Source organism: Neopelma chrysocephalum, unplaced genomic scaffold (genome assembly GCF_003984885.1).
Source record: "Neopelma chrysocephalum unplaced genomic scaffold, ASM398488v2 Primary Assembly neopelma1_96671, whole genome shotgun sequence".
In the NCBI taxonomy this organism is placed as follows: domain Eukaryota; kingdom Metazoa; phylum Chordata; class Aves; order Passeriformes; family Pipridae; genus Neopelma; species Neopelma chrysocephalum.
In genome coordinates this window covers 1,195,188-1,212,332 of record NW_020925316.1, presented here as the reverse complement: position 1 = coordinate 1,212,332, position 17,145 = coordinate 1,195,188, and the positions used below count along the sequence as shown (strand labels likewise).

Below are 17,145 nucleotides of genomic sequence, written 5' to 3'. Positions count from 1 at the left end.
AGTGTCTTGTAATGCTTTACTATCTCCTCTCTGCACAACTAGATTGAATGTCAATGAATGTAAAGAGAGCTACCTGTGTTATGTACAAGGGAAAACATATGAGAAGAGTTATTCACTATATACAGATCACCGATTCTTTTCAAAGTCTTTCTCATGCTAATTATTCAGGGACTGAAAGGAAATTTCTCCTCACTATTCAAATTTTCCTGGATTTTGCTTCACATCAGTACCATGCTAGAGCCTCAGTCTTGCATACACAGTCACAACTTAGCTGTTCACCTATTTACTCCTCTTCTACTGTGAACTCCCTGTGTGACAAATATGTTTACATCTCACACTGATGACTTCACTCTGCTGCCCTGTACACATACAAATACAGCTTTTCTTTAAACCACTAAGAGCTTCTGTGTAGCATGACTGCAGGAGCTGCGTGACCCAAGAGAATACACATTTTCACAAATTGTACATGTATCGAGGATTAATGTATAATTGCCCTGTTGTTTTTTGCATTCATAATTTTGATGAGATCACTAAGACTGACATTAACTGCTCTGTTCTCACAGTTAGTCACCCCTGATTGCATACTGGCAGTACAGGAGGTACATATGAAAGCTGGCCTTTGATATTAACTGTCTTTCCTTTGCTAAAAGTATTTCCAATACATTTTCCTTTCTTTTGCTTCTGAGTCCTAATATGTGTGGCATTTATAAATATGAATCTGGCTTTATGCAAACATGCAGAAAACAACAGAACTGGCAGTTAGTTTCTCAACAAACTAAACCAGTCTAGAGAAAAGTACTTTTTATGATCTGAAAACTCAGGAGTAGCAGCAGTACCTCATAACTGCAATGGTCCACTACAGTTAGGAGCATCTTGCAGAAACCAGACTCCTCTTGGCTATACTTTTCCATTCTTTCATTCTGGTTTGTGCAAAGACCAACATGATCTATAGCCCAGTACAGTGCAGAAGAAGGGCATTGTAAGATCTACTAGTAGTGTGACTCAGACCAGAGTGGATACAACTACAGCATCATTTCTTTAATCTTCCAAAGACCAACGATGCAAATCAACTTTCTGAGAATGTTGGTGGTTGTAGCAATTTTCAGCTACCTTTCCACAACAAAAAGTTTGCGGAGTAGCCCAAGTGTGACATTATATCCTTTACTTCACTAAATCATTAGCAGAAACTGGTCTGTCCACCAGCTATTCATCCTTCAGTACCAGAACTACTCTTCACATTTGACTCCGTAAGAGTGTCTGATTGCTATCTTCTCTTCAAGCACTAAGTAGCAGAAGTACACTTTCTGCAGAAGAAACAGATTTTTGTGAAGCACTTGGACTACTACATAAAGTAAAAAAATATGTTGGATTCACATATCAGATGCATCCTTTCCCTAATTAAATATCTTCTGTCACTTAGTCTCCTGTCATTTGCAGCCGAATTTGAGTATTGCTGGAAAGTCAAAAGGACAGTATTGGATCAATTTTCCACCACTGGGAGCCCCAATGAATAAGAGTAAATAATTCCATTACATGTAAAAGCGGGGTTTGACTTGCAAATGTACCAATGTACCTCTGTATTCCATAGCACTGTGATATGTCAACAAAAGTAAATTAAAGGAGAGTGAAAGAGTAGAAAATGTATAAAGGAAGGAAAAATACCAACTAAAGGCAAAGAGTTGCAATCAACATGTTTACATGGCTAATCTATCCCAGGGGAACGTTTCTGAGACTGAGTTACTCCTGGAAATTGAGTTGATTAGGTAGAAAACTGTTTTATACTAAACTAAGGGCTAAAATAAACCGAAGTTCTTCCCTCATAACAGTCTAGAGAATTAAATCTGTAGTGAGGTTGGCTGAAGGAGTAGTGGGTCCTGAGTTTGGGCAGGAGGTCTCTTCGGGAGGTTTTCTCTCTTCCGAAGTGATTCACAGACAGCAAGACAACACAGGAGCTCTTCCAAGAAATGGCTTGTAATCTCTCACACGTGGCTTTTTCACGGAATTTGTGAGGAATTTTTCATAACAAGCACAGGTTATTGTCACTCTTGCTACATCCATGTATAGCTCTCTATATATTTATGCACACATGTCGATGTACATATGCAAGCGCTGTTCCTACCTTTCACGCACACACCCTTGTGGACACCCACCCCTCTGTATCCAAACACCTCACCGACACTTCGGTGAGACGTACATCAATAAAGTATTGTACATACATCTTGAAAGTTGGAAAACTGATCCACACATGGCTGAAGCGAACAAGAGAGTGAAACTGTGACAGAGCCAGGAGCGGGACCAGAGCATTCGGACCCTTCAAACCTCCCAGCCGCAGGCGCATCCTCCGCGCAAAACAAAGGACTAAATTAACCACGATTAATTCAGCACGTGTCAGTGCAAGCCCTTGCTCCGTACCGGCGAGCGGCAGCTCCAGCCTGCGCGGCGGGGAAGCGGAAAAGGCGCTCCTCTCTTTTCGGGGGGGGGGCCTACCCTTTCGCCCCCCCTTCTCCCCTCCCATCCCCCACTTCTCGGAAGCCGGGCATCGCTTCGCTTCGGCTCGCCGCGTTTCCAATGACCGCCAGCTGCCGGGCTGGCCCCCGACAGCCGTGTGGGACCCATCGGGGCGGGACGAGGCGGCGGGAGGCGGGGAGGGACGGGGGAAAAACGTTACCGAAAGGCGCGGGGGGGGCAACCGAGAGGGGGGCGTGCGAGGGGCAGCGCCTCAGCCGTGGGGGAGGCCCGCGGGGGGATTAAAGGGCGCGGATACCTGCGGGGGCCGGCGGGGAGGGAGGAAGGGAGGCAGGGAAACAGCGACAGGCCGGCCGCCCCTCCGAGCAGAGAGGAGGTGGGGCGTCAGGGGGCGACCAGCCGCTCTCCTCCCGCGGCTGCCGGCGTGTCCCCGTGCCCGCCGCCCCGCCATGTGGACCCTGGTGGCTCTCTGCTGTTGGGGGGGGCTGTCGCTGTCGCTGTCGCCGTCGGTGCCGCAGGGCCGGGCGGGCGGCCCGCCGGGCGCCCTCTCCCGCGCCCCGACTTTGGCGTCACCCGCGCTGGCGGCGCCGGCGCTGCCCGATACGACGGAGAGCAAAGTGGAGAAGCTGGGACGCGCCTTCAAGCGCCAGGTGCGGCGGCTGCGGGCGCGCAGCGGGCGGCTGGAGCTAGTGTTCCTGGTGGACGAGTCGTCGAGCGTCGGGCCGGCCAACTTCCTCAGCGAGCTGCGCTTCGTCAAGAAGCTGCTCTCCGACTTTCCCGTGGTGCCCGCGGCCACGCGCGTCGCCATCGTCACCTTCTCCTCGCGCAGCAACGTGGTGCCACGCGTGGATTACATCTCCCGGCGGCGGCCGCAGCAGCACAAGTGCGCTCTGCTGGGACGCGAGATCCCCGCCATCGCCTACCGCGGCGGAGGCACCTACACCAAGGGCGCCTTCCAGCAGGCGGCGGTGAGACGGGGCGGCGGGCGGGAGCTGTGCCCTGCGCTGGGGGGCCTGGCACCGCGGTGCGGGGGTGCGGTGTGGTGAGGAGTGCGGTGAGGAGCGCGGTGAGGAGCGCGGTGGGATGTGTGTTGAGCGGTGCGGTGAGGGTGAGGTGAGGGGTGCGGTGAGAGGAGCGAGCGGTGGTGCCGTGAGGTGCGGTGCGCTGTGGCAAAGCGAGGTCTCTGCAGCGAGGGGAAGCGCGGCTCAGCGTGCGGCGCCGGAGTGCTCGGGGTGTTGGGGCGTGACGGCTCGGGGTGTAGTGTGCTGGGCAGTGCGTGTGTGCCAGTGTGGCTCTCCGTGCCGTGCGAGAGTGTTCAGCGTCTAGGGATGTAGGGCTGTATGATGGGGTGTGGAATGGTGTGGTTGGGACGCGGAGTAGTCTGGTCAGGGCAATTAGTCATTATCTTCCCGTGCTGTCGACGCCTGCGACTCCCATATTTTCTGCTGGCCTTGCAAACAAATGTGCGAAATTCACTCTCTGAAGGGGCATGGAGCCCATATCTCTATTTCAGAAGTGATATATATGAGACAACTCTGGCATCTGAAACGTCTGCCTTGTCTTATGGTGGTGGGACTTGGGTACCCAATAGCTATCAGCAGTCAGAGATACCAAATACTGTCGCCAGGAGACTGCTTTAGTTGCTGATGACTGACAAAGCTGCCCTTAAGTGTGTATATTATACCAGTAAATAGAAGCATGTCCAGGAACATTTTCAGACCCTGGAACACAATCATCTGTAGTGTTGTCATACAGACCCATGGCAGAAGTTTGCTTTAGGCAGCTCCTGGGCGTGTATTCGCACTTGATCATGGTGGGGAGGCTTCCAAGTAGATGGTTCATGGACGGCCAGTCCACTCTGGAAGCTTTTTTACAAGGCTGCTCCTTGTCATTTGCCCTGTGGGTGCAGGAGCAACCCCCAAAGCAAGTCTCATTTTCTGGGTTTTTTGCATCTAATTTCTGGTAGTGTTCTGTAGCGGAGCCTTGGGTGTACTTGTCTTGAAACATCTTATGCATTCTCATGTAGGGTTGAGGAGTGAGACTGCAAGAGGTGCATCACTGCTGGGCATATGAAATTGGCAAAGCTTATTCTCTTCTTCACATTTGGCAGGAGAAAGCAATTGTCTAATGTGCTCAGAGCTGCACAAGTCAAACCTGCTTTAGGAAAACACATCCCTGTATTAATTAGATCTTCTACTTGAAGTTATGTTTCAGTATAGATCCACACCAGGAGTGTTGTGTGAAATAGTTAAATGATACAAGTTAAAAATAACAGTTGCAAACAAAATATGAGCTTAAGAAATACCATCTGTTTTCTTGATACAAAATCTTGACTAATGATATCTTTAAAGTGAAATAAACAAAAATTCCCTTCAGAAACCTGCAATTTAGTTTCATTAGCCCAGCTAAACTTTGTGGCTGCAACAGCATGACTGTCATTTTACACTGTGATCTTATAAGAATGTGGGAAGAAAAATATTCACATGGTGACAGGGAGAACTGCAATAGAATGACAAGGTTAAATTCCAGTCTGCTTGCTGGCTCTTGATTAAAGATACTGTACTGTGGTTTTGTTCAGTATGATTTCTTCATGTCAGACAAATTAACATCTTCAGGAAACACTCTCTTTTCTAGACACTTTTCTGAAAATGACTGTTCTAAGTTTAAAATACTGCTATTGGAAGATCTCTATTTAAAGTCTAACAAAGCTGTTATTCCCTCTGGACTCTTAGACTACTGTCTTTTGTTTTTAACTGTATTTTGGTACAACTGTAATTATTTCTTCTTTCACTTTTCTAAAATGTCACTTTTTTTTTCTTATTTTACACTTTAATATGGGTTTTCTTCTGCTTCTGACCAGAATTCTCTGCTTCTTTTCCAAACTCAAAAGTCTCTGTGAAGCATTACAAAGTCCTCAAAATAGTATCAGTTATGTGTTCTAGTAACAGAAAATGAAGCAAAGTGCACTGTTAGAATAATCCCAGCACTTAAATCGTCATGCAGCACTCTTGATTGCTAAAGTGATTAATTCATGCCTGTGACAGTTCTACGGAAACTACTGTGGAGGGAGAGAGATAAGTGAATTCTGCAAAGTCATCAGGCTGGTTAGAGTTAGACCTGGGAACACCAGTGAACAGGAGCAAGATAGCAGTTGTTCAGCAGGTCTCAGAACCCATGGCAGCAAAACCGTTCATTTAACACTGTCCTAAAACCAGAACTGCTCAGTTTGACAAGCTGCTGCACAACCACGTAATGTCCATCTTCTTTGAAAACATAAGGGAGTTCTCCTTGGCACTGTAGTTTTGCATCCTCTCCAAAGGTGCTTCACAGAGCAGAGCTTCTCTGTTTTGTCAGAGCTGTCCATGCTTATTTTTAACACTTGGGCCACACTTTGACATTCCTACCCTGCAGATTGAAGATAAATTCTGTGATGTTTACAGAAATAGGCTGAATGTACCACAAGAGACAGTGGCAGGAGACGCCACCTTGATCCGGAGGGCTGATCAAGGTGGTGTCAGTGTTTGGTTTTGACACCCTGTTTGGGAATTTCGTGCCACACTTGAGCCAGCAAGTGCTTATGTTCATCAGTCTTTCTTTTAAGGCACACGCAAACCGTCTAAGAAAGGGGAAGAAACTGAGCTCACTCATGCAAAACTCTCTGGCTTCAGTTTTTCACAGCATAAGTTCGTGGGACAGCACAAACTACATGCAGCTTATGTTAAGCAGATTGCTTATTGCATTATGCTACAGAGATTGCATATATTGCATATATGCTACAGAGATGTTGTGACAGTGAGAAAGAACCAGAGCAGAATTGAAAATACAAACAGGTTTGAGCAAGCATTGGTGCTGATGACTAAAGAATACGTATAAACCCCAAATATCTTAGTAGTCATAACTTCTGAATTTCTGAGCTGGAGGCACCTGTATTAGAGCTTCTGATCCTAAGAGATGACCACTGCTATCATCAGCACTGTGCCTCATGGGAGGGATGTGCATTTGTTGCCAGATGAGTTCTGAAATAGAAATCGGGGGGTCATCATACAATGTTGGAAGTTTGATGGGGTGTTCTTGTCTTAGCAGCCAAGACTCCCAGTTACATATACACCAGCATTGATGTGCCATCTTTATTGATGAGCAGTTTAAACATCCTGAAACTGCACTGGTTTTTGTGGGGTACTCCATGTTGCAAACTCTTGACAAAATAACATCTGCTTCTAAGAGGACCGACTTGTTTCTGTCTTTCAGTGGAAGTAAAATGGGAAGCATTTCTCTTCAAAACTGAGCTGGAAGTTGTAGGTATGCACTACTGTTGAGCAGAAGTCATAGATAGCACTCAACCAGCCTTAGACGTGCCAGTTGTTCTAAATAATCTGGCAAAGTGGTAGCTGAGGGAGGCTTTGGGAGTCATTCTGTGTTGGTATAATAATTGTTGCATTAAAAAGTCTACTTGCTTTTGTATTTCACCATCACTCTATTGAAATCAGTGGTATATGTAAGCGGAAGGTTTGTCACAGCACCTACAGAATAAGGTGACACATTATATGGTCCCTGAAATCTGGTTTTGAATCTAATGTGGAGCATGACAAACAGCCAACCAGCATGTCAAATCCAGTGTTCTGTTGTTGTCCAATTAAAAAACATTTTAAAAACCCCCTCAAAAGAATGTAAGCACTTATCAATTGAGAATAAACAGTTTTAATGCTTATTTAATGCTTGTTTAAATAAATAATGATGGCTGTGTTTCTTCTGTATGTCAAAATCATGAAAGTACAAGATGCAATATTGTCGCCCACTAGGAAAATTAGCTTTTAATTTCAGTGCATTTGCAGATTCAGAATCTCATTTTCAAATTAAAAAAAAACAATTAGTTGGCACAAAGGAAATTGAAAATCTTTTCACAGAATCACAGAATATGCCACATTGGAAGGGACCCACATGAATCATCGAGTCCAACTCCTGACCCTGCACAGGACCATCCCCAAGAGTCACACCATGTGCCCAAGAGTATCATCCAAAATCTTCTTGAATTGTCAGGCTTGGTGCTGTGACCACTTCCTCGGGGAGCCTATTCCAGCATCCAAGCAACCTCTGGGTGAAGAACCTCTTTCTAATCTCCAACCTAAATCACCCCTGACACAACTTTAGACCATTCCCCGAGGTCCTGTCACTGGTCACCACAGAGAAGAGATCAGTGCCTGCCCCTTCTCTTCCCCTCAAGAGGAAGTTGTAACTGCAAGGAGGTCTCCCTTCAGTCTTCTCTTCTCCAGGCTGAAGAGCCAATTGCCCTCAGCTCCTTCTCATATGGCTTCCTCTCAAGGCCCTTCACCATCTTCATTGCCCTCCTTTGGACACTCTAATAGCTTAATATCTTTCTTATATTGTGGCATCCAAAACTGCACACAGTATTCAAGGTGAGGTCGCCCCAGTGCAGAGCAGAGCAGGACAATCCCCTCCTTCAAGTGGCTGGTGATGTTTTGCCTGATGTCCCCCAGGACACAGTTGTCCCTCCTGGCTGCCAGGGCACTGCTGATTCAGATTCAACTGGCCATTGACCAAGACCCCCAGGTCCCTTTCCAGCCTCGCATTCCCCAGCTTGTATGAACATCCGGGGTGGCTCATCCCAGGTGCAGAATCCATCACTTCTCCTTGTTAAACTTCATACAGTTGGTTGTTGAGGTCTCTCTGCAGGGCCTCCCTGCCTTCGAGGGAGTCAACAGCTCCTCCCAGTTTTGTGTCATCTACAAACTTGCTTAGTATCCCTTCCAGTCCTGTATCCAAGTCATTTATGAAGATGTTGAAGAACACAGAGCCCCAGATGGAGCCCTGTGGAACCCCACTAGTGACAGGTCACCAGTCTGATGTTACCCCATTCACTATCACCCTCTGTGCTCAACCCGTGAGCCAGTTGCTCACCTGGTCCATGTTGTGTTTATCCAGCTGTGTGCTGCACATTTTGTCCAGAAGGATCCCATGAGAGACAATATCAAAAGCTTTACTGAAATCCAAAAAGATTACATCAACTGGCTTCCTTTGATCAACTGGGTGGGTTACCTTGTCATAGAAGGAAATCAGGTTCGACAAGCAGGACTTTCCTCTCATTAAGCTGTTCTTACCATGTACATGGTTCAAGGTTTTTTTATTTTAAAAAAATGGTGCCCTCACTGAGAAGATGAACATTCAGAATCATGTATGTTGTGTGTTTATCAAGAATGCGTTTATGGGTTTTTATTCCTATAACCTCTGCAAAACGAGCAGCTGATAACAAGAGAGCAGCAGATTCTAGGCTGATGATCTTTGGCATCATGCTCTAAATATCTTAGGTCAGTTAGAGCTAACTGATTAGATGACAGCGTTGGGGCTCTCTAAGTTTTAATATGGCCTTGACGGTCTGTATTAAAGATACAGCAGAAAAAAATGAAGTCAGCCTGGTTTACCTCTGTGGTCACCTCTGAAATTGCAGAGCTATGAGGTAGAGATTACTGGTAAAATTGAAAGTAGAGTTCCTGTCAGCAATCACTAGTGTCAAATCTAAATCTAAAACACTACACTTTTAATCAGTGTAGTGTTTGTGAAAAGTACTGGTCCTGGATACTGCAGCCTTGCATGAGATTTGTTCACAAGATTAATGCATCAGGGTCAGAGGCAAGGTACATGTCTGCACATTGTTCATTGTGTTTAGACCTGGCCTGAAATGTGGCTGCTTTAAGAAACTATTAAGTAGTTAATTTTTTCTCTGACTTTTTGGCCTGGGCAGGCAAAAAGTGCTCTGCTTAGCATCATGTCTGGGGCTGCCTAATCAGGATTAATATTTTCTTAGGTCGAAAACCTGTTTTTTGGAAATTGATCTGTTTGTGCTTCCAAAATTGTGTCCTGAATTTGGGTCTAAGCAGAAGTTGTGATTTGGAAGTCTGGTGTTTAGCAGATTAGCTGCTTATTATCTTCCCTTTAACTTAAGTGCAATTTGTTTTTAAAATGCTAAAATATGTGCCTTATAAGAAGCACTGAAGGATTCTGCTACATATCCTTCAGCCTCATCTCTTCATTGAGGCGAATTGAGTTTATGACTGTGAGGTAGTAAAGAGAGACAGCCTGGCTTCAGGCACAGACTAAAGTGCCTCATCCTGTGAGTCTGTACTCCAGTAGAGAACACTGGTAGGGTCATCCTCATGTGCAGTGCCTCTATATGGCAGTTCTGCATTAGGTGTGCTGAAGCCCTTTATTCCGGTGCTACCCTCTCCACTGAGTGTGTAGGAGGCTGCAAATACATTGACACAGCACCTGACTCTATGCCCTGCATTAACCACCTGCTTAACCTCACTATTTTTTCATGTTCTTCTTTCTCCGGTATCCCCAGAAGGAGTACACTTGGTAGTTCTGATGAATAAAAGGCAAAAAATACTGGTGAGTGTTCTGTTCTTCATTGCTTTTTAAAGCATTGTTTTTCATGGCTTGAAAAGTCACTTGCCAGTTCTCTTTAATGTTTTGTACTGCCCCCCCACAACATGGGCTTTATACCTTTGAACATACTGCAACAGTATGTTCATGCTAGTACTAGGGATAATGCAAAATATTGTATAAAAAGAATTATTATTCGATGGAGTGATTTAGACTACTTTCATGCAAAATTCATGGCTTACTAAAACCTGGCTTGTCAGCATTCAGGTTACCATCTATGCTTATACTTTTCCACAGCTCCTGGCCAAGGAATTTGCTCATGCAACTTTGAGAATGGCAGATCAGCCCACAAACGTTACTGTTCTCTTGTTGTTCATTGATTTCTGAGTGCTTATTATGGCATATTGTTTATTGCTTGTTGCACTGCTGTGAGTTTGATCAGGAGTATTCAGAGATGCTAGTAAAGTAAGATTGGGTTTTCTTGTGCAGCCGCACCCCCACACTCTTCTGCAGAAGTTTAGAAAGTATATGAACCTGAAAGCTAGGCAAACCAATATGACACTTAAAGAAAGTAATCCATTCTGGAAGCTTTTCAAGATGACAGCTATAAGAGTGCCAGCATCCACTGTGTTGCATATCTACCAAGACAGACCTCCCTTAGAAGGCACACTCTGTATTTACAGTATGGTACTACAAAGCCTTTAACCATTTCAGGAAGTCTTCCATCATCCCCATATCACCATTGGCAAATCAGAGCTCAAATCAGTCCAGCAGTTTAATTACCTAGGCAGCCTCATCTCCTCGGATGGTAAGATTGACAGAGAGATAGACAACAGGTTAGCGAAGGCATATAGTGCTTTTGGAAAACTCCATAAAAGAGTATGGCATAATAAACACTTGAAGAAAAGTACCAAGATCAGTGTTTACACAGCCATAGTGCTCTCTGCTCTCTTACATGGTTCCGAATCATGGGTCATCTACCGCCACCACCTGCAACTCCTAGAACACTTCCATCAATGCTGTCTCCATACAATCCTAAACATCCACTGGTCAGATTATGTGACCAATACATCTGTTCTAGAACAAGCAGCAGTCACAAGTATTGAGGCCATGTTGCTGAGAACACAGCTGCGTTGGGCAGGGCACATCTCCAGGATGAAGGACCACCGCCTCCCTAAGATCCTGCTTTATGGTGAACTTGCCACTGGCTGCCACAAGAGAGGAGCCCTGAAGAAAAGATACAAGGACTCCCTGAAGCAACAACTCAGCCTTGGCCATAATGATCAGCATAACTGGTCTACTCTGGCTTCCAGCTGGGAGGTCTGGAGACAGACCATCTATAACGCTGCTGTTTCCTTTGAGAACGCACACAGGGTCACTCTCGAGGAGAAAAGACAACGCAGAAAGAATCGTGTCTTGCAGATTATACAACCTAAGGAGTCTTTCTGCTGTGCCTTTTGCAATTGGATATGTCTATCTCGTATTGGCCTCATTAGCCACCAGTGTGCTTGCAACAAATGTGGATAGAGCCTTCTAAATGTTCGTTCGCGAAGCCTAGCCATGATGATGATCACTACAAAGCCTTTAGCCATTTCCCAGTGTAACATACAGAGGCAGAAGCAAGAAACTAGGGATATTGCTGCAGGAATTGACACAAATCTTGCTGATATAATATCAGAACTAGCTGCACAACAAATTAAATCTTTCACAGCCGTGGTATCTGGATGACATCATCCTAAATGTTTCAGGAATAGAGATTCCTTTTCAGGATAAAACCATTTTTTGTTGTTGTCTCAGGGCCTTTGCCGGAGGGGTCTGATTATAAGTACCTTCTGATCCCCAGTCCTTAAAATTAGCACCTTCACAAAGAAATCAGTCCTAGCATGTGCTTTGCTCCAGAGATACGAAGACAAACCGGAAAAGCTACACAGTGATTTGTTCCGAGAAATGGAAATAAATTCCCAGCATTAAAATTTTGAAGAAGTTAGGACAAAATAAGTTGGTTTATTTTTAATGAATTTCCTAGACTTACGAGAGGTCTTTACAGCAAAATACAGCATGCTTAGCAGTAGTTCCTAGCACGAACTTCAGCATTAATATTCCATATGAAACTTATTTTGCCTGTTCTATGATACATATTTTATCCTTTGTCCTCCCGTTCCACGTGTTACTGGAATTTGTAAGTCAAATTTTGCAGTGAGACAAAATGTTTGTGGTGGTCAGAATTTTCTGACTGTTCCAGCTGCAGAAATTAAAAGCGCTTAGCAACAGGTAGGCTCTTTATATGACCAGGAACCTCTTCAAATCTTGGAGCAACTTACTTCTCTATGATGTTAACACAATTCAAAACAAAGGCTTTTGTTAGAATTTTGATACTCCCTTTGGTTCAGGGTCTCACTGGTAACTTCAACCAGGAAGACATGAGCAGCAGTCTTTAAAAAGCTTTAGCGTTCAGAGGCGTGGTGCTCTGCTGGGCATATACAGTATAAACACGTAATCAGGGACTCTTATTTATCCGCAGACACTCCCCAACACCCACCTGGTCTGGGACAACTCTTAGCAATGATAACTTTGTGTTAATGTTGCTCAATTCTAGCAGTCCTGGAGCAAAAAATATATATATATATATATTCAGAAGATAATTGAGCAGTGGCAGCTGGCAATAGATGGGCAAGATTATGAACTGTGTTTGTCCTTTTGGAATTGATTTTGCTATTCAGCTCTTTTTCCCCCTACTTTTTTTAAAGTAATAACTGTTTAAAGCAAACACAAAAGAAACAAATATTTGGCAGATGTACTAGTCAATAGTGTTGTGAATGCTTGGTCTGAAAATACATGGAGATAATTACATATTCAGTAAAATATTTTTGAGTCCCTGTTTTTATTATTAGCAGAAGACTGGAGCAGTACTGGAGAAATCAAGTCACAGCTTTGTTACTTTAATGATGGAAATTGCTCACAGATAAAGAAAACTAGGGTTTTTAGTTTTTCAAATCAAACTGATATCTATTAGCAAGATGATATTTTGAATATGGCACACAACATAGCAGCATATAAGGGCCTCCAGCAATTTTTCGAAGGCCTGATAAAGTTGTTAGAAGGTTGTATAGCACAAAGACCTTAGAAAATGGCTATGTACGTAACATGCTTTGTCTTTTAATGCCCTGTTTAGAAGACCTCAGAATGAGAGAAAGTGAAGGATATGTTTATTAGTTGTTTTCTGGAAACTAGGTACATTCGATTCTTTCTAGTTCAGGGCTCAAAACTGCAAGCCACACAATTTCAAGTCACCAGATCCAACAGTCCTCACACAACTGTGCAAGCCAAAATTCTATGTCATAGTTCCTGTTTTTGCAAAGCCAGTAGTGATTTTGAGTTATTTGTTTTTTCTTTAGGCTGCTCAGGACTGTGTCCAAGTTGGGTTTTGAGTATTTCTGGGGATGGAGATCCCATAAACTCTCTGGGAAACCTGTTTCAATGGTTTATCTCCCTTGTAGTAAAAATGTTTTTTTCAAAGAATCACAGAATCTCAGAATATGCTGAGTTGGAAGGCTCCTACAAGGATCATCGAGTCCCACTCTTAACCCTGCATAGGACCATCCCCAAGAGTCACACCATGTGCCTGAGAGTATCATCCAAACACTTCTTGAACTCCGTCAGGCTTGGTGCTGTGACCACTTCCTCGGGGAGCCTATTCCAGCATCCAAGCAACCTCTGGGTGAAGAACCTCTTTCTAATCTCCAACCTAAATCACCCCTGACACAACTTTAGACCATTCCCTGAGGTCCTGTCACTGGTCACCACAGAGAAGAGATCAGTGCCTGCCCCTTCTCTTCCCCTCAAGAGGAAGTTGTAACTGCAACAGTCTTCTCTTCTCCAGACTGAACGAACCAAGTGACCTCAGCCACTCCTCATACAGCTTCCTCTCAAGGCCCTTCACCATCTTCATTGCCCTCCTTTGGACACTCTAATAGCTTAATATCTTTCTTATATTGTGGCACCCAAAGCTGCACACAATATTCAAGGTCACCCCAGTGCAGAGCAGGACAATCCCCTCCTTCAAGTGGCTGGTGATGTTTTGCCTGATGTCCCCCAGGACACAGTTGTCTCTCCTGGCTGCCAGGGCACTGCTGACTCATATTCAACTTTTCATTGACCAAGACCCCCAGGTCCCTTTCCATGGAGTTGCTCTCCAGCATCTCATTCCCCAGTCCGTATGAACATCCAGTGTTGCCCCATCCCAGGTGCAGAATCCAGCACTTTCCGTTGTTCAACTTCATATGGTTGGTGATTGCCCAGGCCTCTGATTTGTCCAGATCTCTTTAAGTGGAATTTTGGTATTTAAATTTGTGCTTTTTGGCTCATGCTACCAAAATTCTTTATACATCTTCTTTACTCCTCCACTCATTAGGTATTTATATATATACATGGATCTAGGTATATGGAATATTTATGTACATAAATTATATATATATTTATGTATGTAATTCAAGTATTAATATATACATGGATATGTACCTTTTGCCTTCTTTTCTTCATCTGAACAATTCTAGATCTGTCAGTCCTTCCTTAGATGACATGCCTCTACTTGGCCTTTTTATCTGCGTGCTTTCATCCATAGATTGGGAGTGTCTGAGAAAGTTGTAAAATTTACTGAGGTGATACTTTGCAGTTACTTAGACCACTATTTAAATATCCAGGTTATTTCTATAGATACATCTTTTCTCTGAATTATGAGTGCATTTTTTGCTAGGGAAATATCTAATGAAAGCTTTAAAATTAGTTAATTTTTTTTTCTATCTAGGTGACAGCACTAGAGTGGCTCTAGAGCTTGTGTAGCAGTGCAGAAGAAAGTAGTAAAAGCTTGGAAACCAAAACCTCTGACTGTGGAATATCTTTTAGTTCATTTCATTGGAACAGTGAAAATAGCAGTGTTCAGTGACCAAAAGAAAAGGTGGTAAAATCAGAACTTTGTTGTTTTAGAGACGGAGTACAAGACGTATAGCTAGCTCTTTTATATAAGGGAATAACAGCATTTGTATCATCATGGAGGGGAACTGTACTTGTCACCCCCTGGCTTTGCATTACTCTATTGAGTGACCAGGTTCCTTAAGGTTGCTCTGGATTCAGCGATAAGATGCCTCATCTCCACCAAAAGCTATGGTTGATTCCGGTACTTGTTATTCTTTTGTTTATAGAATATTTATTTGCATAAAATTTTCTGCCAGATTTGGATCTTTCTACCTGCAGGAAGGATGAAAGCAAAGAAATCTTGAAACAAAGGTTGAGTGTTGCAAAGAGATTTAGCATTGCCATTTCCTTTGTGAATGACATGCAGATCTGCTTCTGAAGCCATCCGTGATAAATTAAGACATACTGTTTTAATATTCAGATGAATATATAGGTCAAATCTATGCAGTGCTTAATAATTAATATGTTGTATTACATATAGTTAAATTAATTCTGTTATATTATAAAATGGGAATTATTCCTTTTATAGTGAATAAGTAATCCTCTGGGAAAAAGGAATAATCTCATTCTATTCAGAAATCATCCCCTAGGCTGTAAGTTTTATGTTATTCCTAGAGTAAAAAGAAATTCAGTGTAAGTGGTCAACTGGTATAGTTGAGCTGAATGGCTCTTTAGTGGAGGGCTTTCTGTTTTGCTTCTGAGGTGCATTGGTGGTTCTTCCTGACCTATAACAAAAAACATTCCCTTAGGTAGTGTATTTCCTACAAGGTGAATGCTTGGATAATGTTATTTTGAGGGCTGGGTTCCAACTTAAGCATTTTAAGGCAAGCTTCTCCTAGCAAGGATCCTGGAGCTGTCTAACATTACCTAAGGCTTAGTTTGTAAAGTGAGAGAGGTTAACTCATTTCAGTTTGTTTCCCTCTAGACAGATTTATTAAAAGCCAAATCTGTATGGTCAGAATCTTCTTTAAAAGCAAACCACAGAGTAAGGACAGGGATCAGGCCCAAGATCGTATGTTTACATACTGGATGCAGATGATGTAATTGAGGCAGTAACAGAGAACCTTTGACAACATCCTTGCTGTGTCTGTCAAGTGACTGAAGGAGTCTTTGCCCTTGGATGCCTCTTGCCTCCTTGTATTACAAACTCCATGTTAATGTTAAAAACACTAAATTTAGAGGTTTAGCTGTTTTTGTGACTGTACTAATGGGATTTAACTTCCCTTACAGTAGTGAATTTCTAGAGGAGGATTTTGTACGACAACTCTTTTGTTGCACAAGGCTTCATTTTTTAATTCTAAGGGGTGTTATTGGCACAAAAAAATGGGCAAGTCTGCCAGATATTTGTGGACACTAAACAGACACTGAACACAATACAGATGGTAATAACTTTTTGCTAATGTGAAAGGAATGTTTTAGTTAAGATCTGGAAGGTTTACTGAAACTGACTGATCTATCACTCCTGTAAAGAAGTGTAGACAAGAAAATAGTTACTAAAATGGTAAAAGACTAGGTATTTCTAGTGACCCCGTGCATTTCTTGTCAATCATCAAGAGCACTAATTGTTTTGTTTTGTTTGTACTTACCCCTTATTAATTTATAGCATTGACCAAATGGGCTGTGTTCTCAATTAAACGTCATTCAGCACTGTATTTTGAGTTATGGTTTGTGCTCAGTTTCATTTGACGGTAAAATCAAAAGCAGATGTGGATATTCATACCAAAGAAACAGGTTCTCAAGATCCTTTTAAATTCCTAGTGCCATTTAGTGGGCTTTTAAACTGTATTTAGTGAAGAACATGATGATTTATGAAGGGACTGCAAAGCCTTGTCATGAAAAAAAGTCACCTTTATGTAGATACAGTCCATGAAGTTGGCAGGGACTGGTGAAATACGTGGAATGATCTCTGTGTGTGTTCATAAGTTTAGGGGTTAAGTGAACACACATTTAAAAATATATGATATTTCTGTTGGGGAAAAGAACAGCTTTCAAAACCACTTTCTGGAAAGGAAAGGAGAGAAGTTTCTCCGAATAGAGGAATGTGAGTCAGGGTTAGAGGAAACAAAAATTATCTGAAATGCCACACAAATATTGGAGAGAAGAGGTAGAGTAATGTGGAGTGATACCTGGATTGTCAGCAGCTCTGGATGGTGGCCTGTGTCACTGTGCCTTCACAAAAAGAAACAAAACACTAACTGGACCACCAGACATACACAAATTATTTAAAAATAGACTTTGGTCTCCCCTCCACCCCATGTTGAATGTTTTTTTCCTTCCCTCGTTATTTCCCTCTGCCGTTATACAGCAGGG

The 17,145-nt window shown here is 43.2% G+C and overlaps 1 protein-coding gene across 1 annotated transcript in view; it reads left to right on the top strand.

Moving 5' to 3' along the window:
• The first annotated feature begins 2,846 nt into the window (after positions 1-2,846).
• The window catches only part of SVEP1 (sushi, von Willebrand factor type A, EGF and pentraxin domain containing 1), a 121,716-nt gene continuing 107,417 nt past the window's right edge, over positions 2,847-17,145 (top strand). Inside the window, exon 1 of the mRNA XM_027709012.1 lies at positions 2,847-3,434. Within this exon, the coding sequence (XP_027564813.1) occupies positions 2,916-3,434 (519 nt within the window). The 5' untranslated portion in view covers positions 2,847-2,915. The remainder of the gene's footprint in view (positions 3,435-17,145) is intronic.